The sequence below is a fragment of the Bactrocera tryoni genome, unplaced genomic scaffold, assembly GCF_016617805.1.
Source record: "Bactrocera tryoni isolate S06 unplaced genomic scaffold, CSIRO_BtryS06_freeze2 scaffold_11, whole genome shotgun sequence".
In the NCBI taxonomy this organism is placed as follows: Eukaryota; Metazoa; Arthropoda; class Insecta; order Diptera; family Tephritidae; genus Bactrocera; species Bactrocera tryoni.
Genome location: NW_024395824.1, coordinates 5,364,322 through 5,367,384, shown reverse-complemented (window position 1 = coordinate 5,367,384; position 3,063 = coordinate 5,364,322). Strand labels below are relative to the sequence as shown.

At 32.9% G+C, this 3,063-nt stretch overlaps 1 protein-coding gene across 1 annotated transcript; it reads right to left on the bottom strand.

The window, feature by feature from the left end:
- Positions 1-218: 218 nt before the first annotated feature.
- LOC120779578 (signal peptidase complex subunit 3-like) lies at positions 219-2,548 on the bottom strand. The gene is made up of 3 exons (XM_040111921.1): positions 2,309-2,548; positions 1,975-2,241; positions 219-391 (listed from the first exon to the last, which is right to left on the bottom strand). Exons 1-3 carry the CDS (start codon positions 2,449-2,451, stop codon positions 262-264), a joined length of 540 nt encoding a protein of 179 aa, XP_039967855.1. The 5' UTR covers positions 2,452-2,548; the 3' UTR covers positions 219-261.
- Between the last annotated feature and the right edge of the window lie 515 nt (positions 2,549-3,063).

Here is a 3,063-nt window from a genome sequence, read left to right as displayed (position 1 = left end):
GCAGCGAGAATGGTGAATGTAAACTCATTTTCAGTAAAATAAAACACTTCAAGGTATGCCAAATCACAAAGCATCACGAATTTGACTATGTGCCTTATGATCAAACAAACATTTTTTTGTTTATTTAAATATATTTAGGACCCAAAATACAAAGTAAATACACTTTTAAATTCAAGTTATTTTGAAATATACATATAAATATAATTTGTTTGTTTTAGTTATTCTTTTTAATTACAAATTAAAGGTGTAGTTTAGTATCTCTTACACCGAGGCAATTGAATATTCAGCAGGGAATTTGAATGTGTGAGATCCGAGTGATCTGATTGTTGGCAACAAGCCTGCATTTGGTATGATATTCCACGACAGATATAGCGAAACATTTTTGTTGTTCCTACAAAGAAAAATAACAGTATATAGGTCCAAATAAATTATATATTGCCGCTTACTTATAGTTTTTGAGATATTTGCAAAAAAATGTTCAGAAATTAAACCATTGAAAGTGTGTTTCTTTGATTTATAATGAATTTTACTCACATATTTTTTAACTTTTATATCCTCTAACCAGAGTTTTCATTTACTACTCCGTATCAGCAAAATTTCTAGAATTATTGCACTGCTATTGCTACTGCTCTCACTTTGTCGTGAGCCATAGCATGCTCTGCTACATATGCTAAGCATGCGAGAGCTGTAGCACATGAAAATTTTAATTAGCTCTGCTCTACTATCGATCCCAATTTTTATACAGCACTTCATTTTTGGCTATTGCTACAGCTATAGTTTTTTACCTAAAAAAAACTCCGAGCTCTGCTCTGGTACATACATACCGGCACAATTCCGATTTCTTTGGCGCCGCGATCTGAAGGTACCGTTGGAAAGAGGAAGTCCTCCTCATTAAAAAAATAAGGGGTATAGGTACCGCAAACGCTTAGTTTTCGAGATATTCGATTTAAAAGTTCGAAAATTTGGGAATTTTTCAACAAGCTATTTCACTACAGTTAACACCCTTCATTCACATTTTTCACTTCAAATTCATTTAAATAAACTGTAAACATTTAAACAAATTCACAATTTACTCTTTTTGCAGGTTTTATAAGTAAAAAATTTATATTTTAAAAATAACTTTTTACTCACGTGGTGAGCATCATTTATGAGCTAAAATTTTGAGGAAATGGAGCACTGCCATATGATAACAAACAAATTCGTTGAAATTTCTCTTCACAGAACGTAGTACTATTCAACACAGAAAGAAATACTACGCAAAAGTACTTCAGACACCCCGATATGATATAAATTTTATAAGATTATCATACAGTTTTCCTTATTTATGTGTATTAAATATAAATCACATATTATACATATACATACATAAATGGGTACACAACTCAATTATAGTTAATATAGAAAAAAGGATCACGCGAAAATACAAACAAAGAAAAATCGTTGAAAATTCTACATATGGTTTGTTATCGATGTGGCAATGCTCGTTTTCCTCATAATTGTAAAAAATCTCACATTTTCACACGCGTCGTTGATAAGTGATTTTTAAATTAATAAATTTAGCTAAAATATAACAAAATAAAAGTGAATTATGAACTTACTTCAATGTTTAGAGTGCATATTTAAATATACAAAGTGAAAAATGTGAAAAAAATTTTGTGAAACGTTGTGAAATACCAAGTGTTTTTAATACAAATTTTTGAACGGGGAATAATTTAAAAATTAAAGTGTTAGCAACATTATTTTTGCATTTTCCTCCTCTGAAGAAGAAGAAGCTCCCCTATCCGTACATACCTCATTTATACCGAAATTCGTGTTTTTTACCCGACCGCCAAAGTAATCGGAATCGTGCCCGGCTCCCGACAAAGTGAGACCGGTAGCAATAGCATAATGAAATGCTACGGGAATAGCGTAGCTTTTCAAACGCTGGTCAAAACTATTTAATGTTATTCTAAAATTCACCCAGAATTTACTTACTTTAAACCATTGCCGTCATCCCAGAAGTAATACTTTGTATTCATATTCTTAAAATCTAATGCAGAATTTTCTCCGCGTAATATTATTTTGTCCCACAACACAACTTGATTTAGCACACTGTCTGGAGTTTTATATTCAGCGGTCAGGTAAAGGAACAATTGTTTAACATTCCAATTGAAGAGGCTTGTCAAATTCGTCTCCAAATCGAAGGTAAGAAAACCCAAATCATGTTTCTCACGGGAGGCGCCATAGTCAGGAACGTTTTTCCTAAAATGTATGTACAAATCGAAAATATATGAATTCGATTTCGGCATAAATACACAAATCTACTTACACCAACACCTTTACAGTGCTTACGTGTGCAGTAGTCCTACTGTCGAGAAAGACTGTCGAAAGAAAACAACAAAAAGTTAAGCAGGCGAGAACACTTAACGAATATGCCACAGTGGCATTTCCGCGCGTTAAAACGGTATGCATTTTGTTTTAATTTTATAAAATAACAAATTTATTAAGCTAACTACACGTATACCGACAAAACTTCTTGACACGTAGAAATGGTCACCGTTTGTCAAATGCAAGTTAAATGCGGTGCAGAGATTGATAATGGAATTAATACAGTACAGAGCGATGCTCATTCATACTAAAGCCGACCCCTCATTCAAATTTAAAAAGCGAAGAAGACCTAGTTTTGAGAATAACAGCCCTCTTCTGGGAAAACCTCACAACTCTTTTGTGAGGTTCTTCTTGCTCAAACCACTTTGCTGAGAACCAGGTGTTTTACAAAAACAACAAGGCAAACAAAGGGGTCGGCTTTAAAATACCATCCCATGATTTCGGGAATAATATGGATATGGTCGGATAGAGGAGGTTCTTCAGTTCTAGAATATATATAGCTGCTTGAAACTCATAGTTTTCGAGATATTTGCGCTTAAAGTCGAAAATTTTTACTATTTAAACTACATATTTTTGCGATTTAAAATTAATATTACACTTTTATTTTGTACTTTTATATCCACTAGCACTTCAACTTGACACACCCCATTGGCGGGTAATAAAAAAATTTTTTTGTGATAGACAACTGCAAAGTTC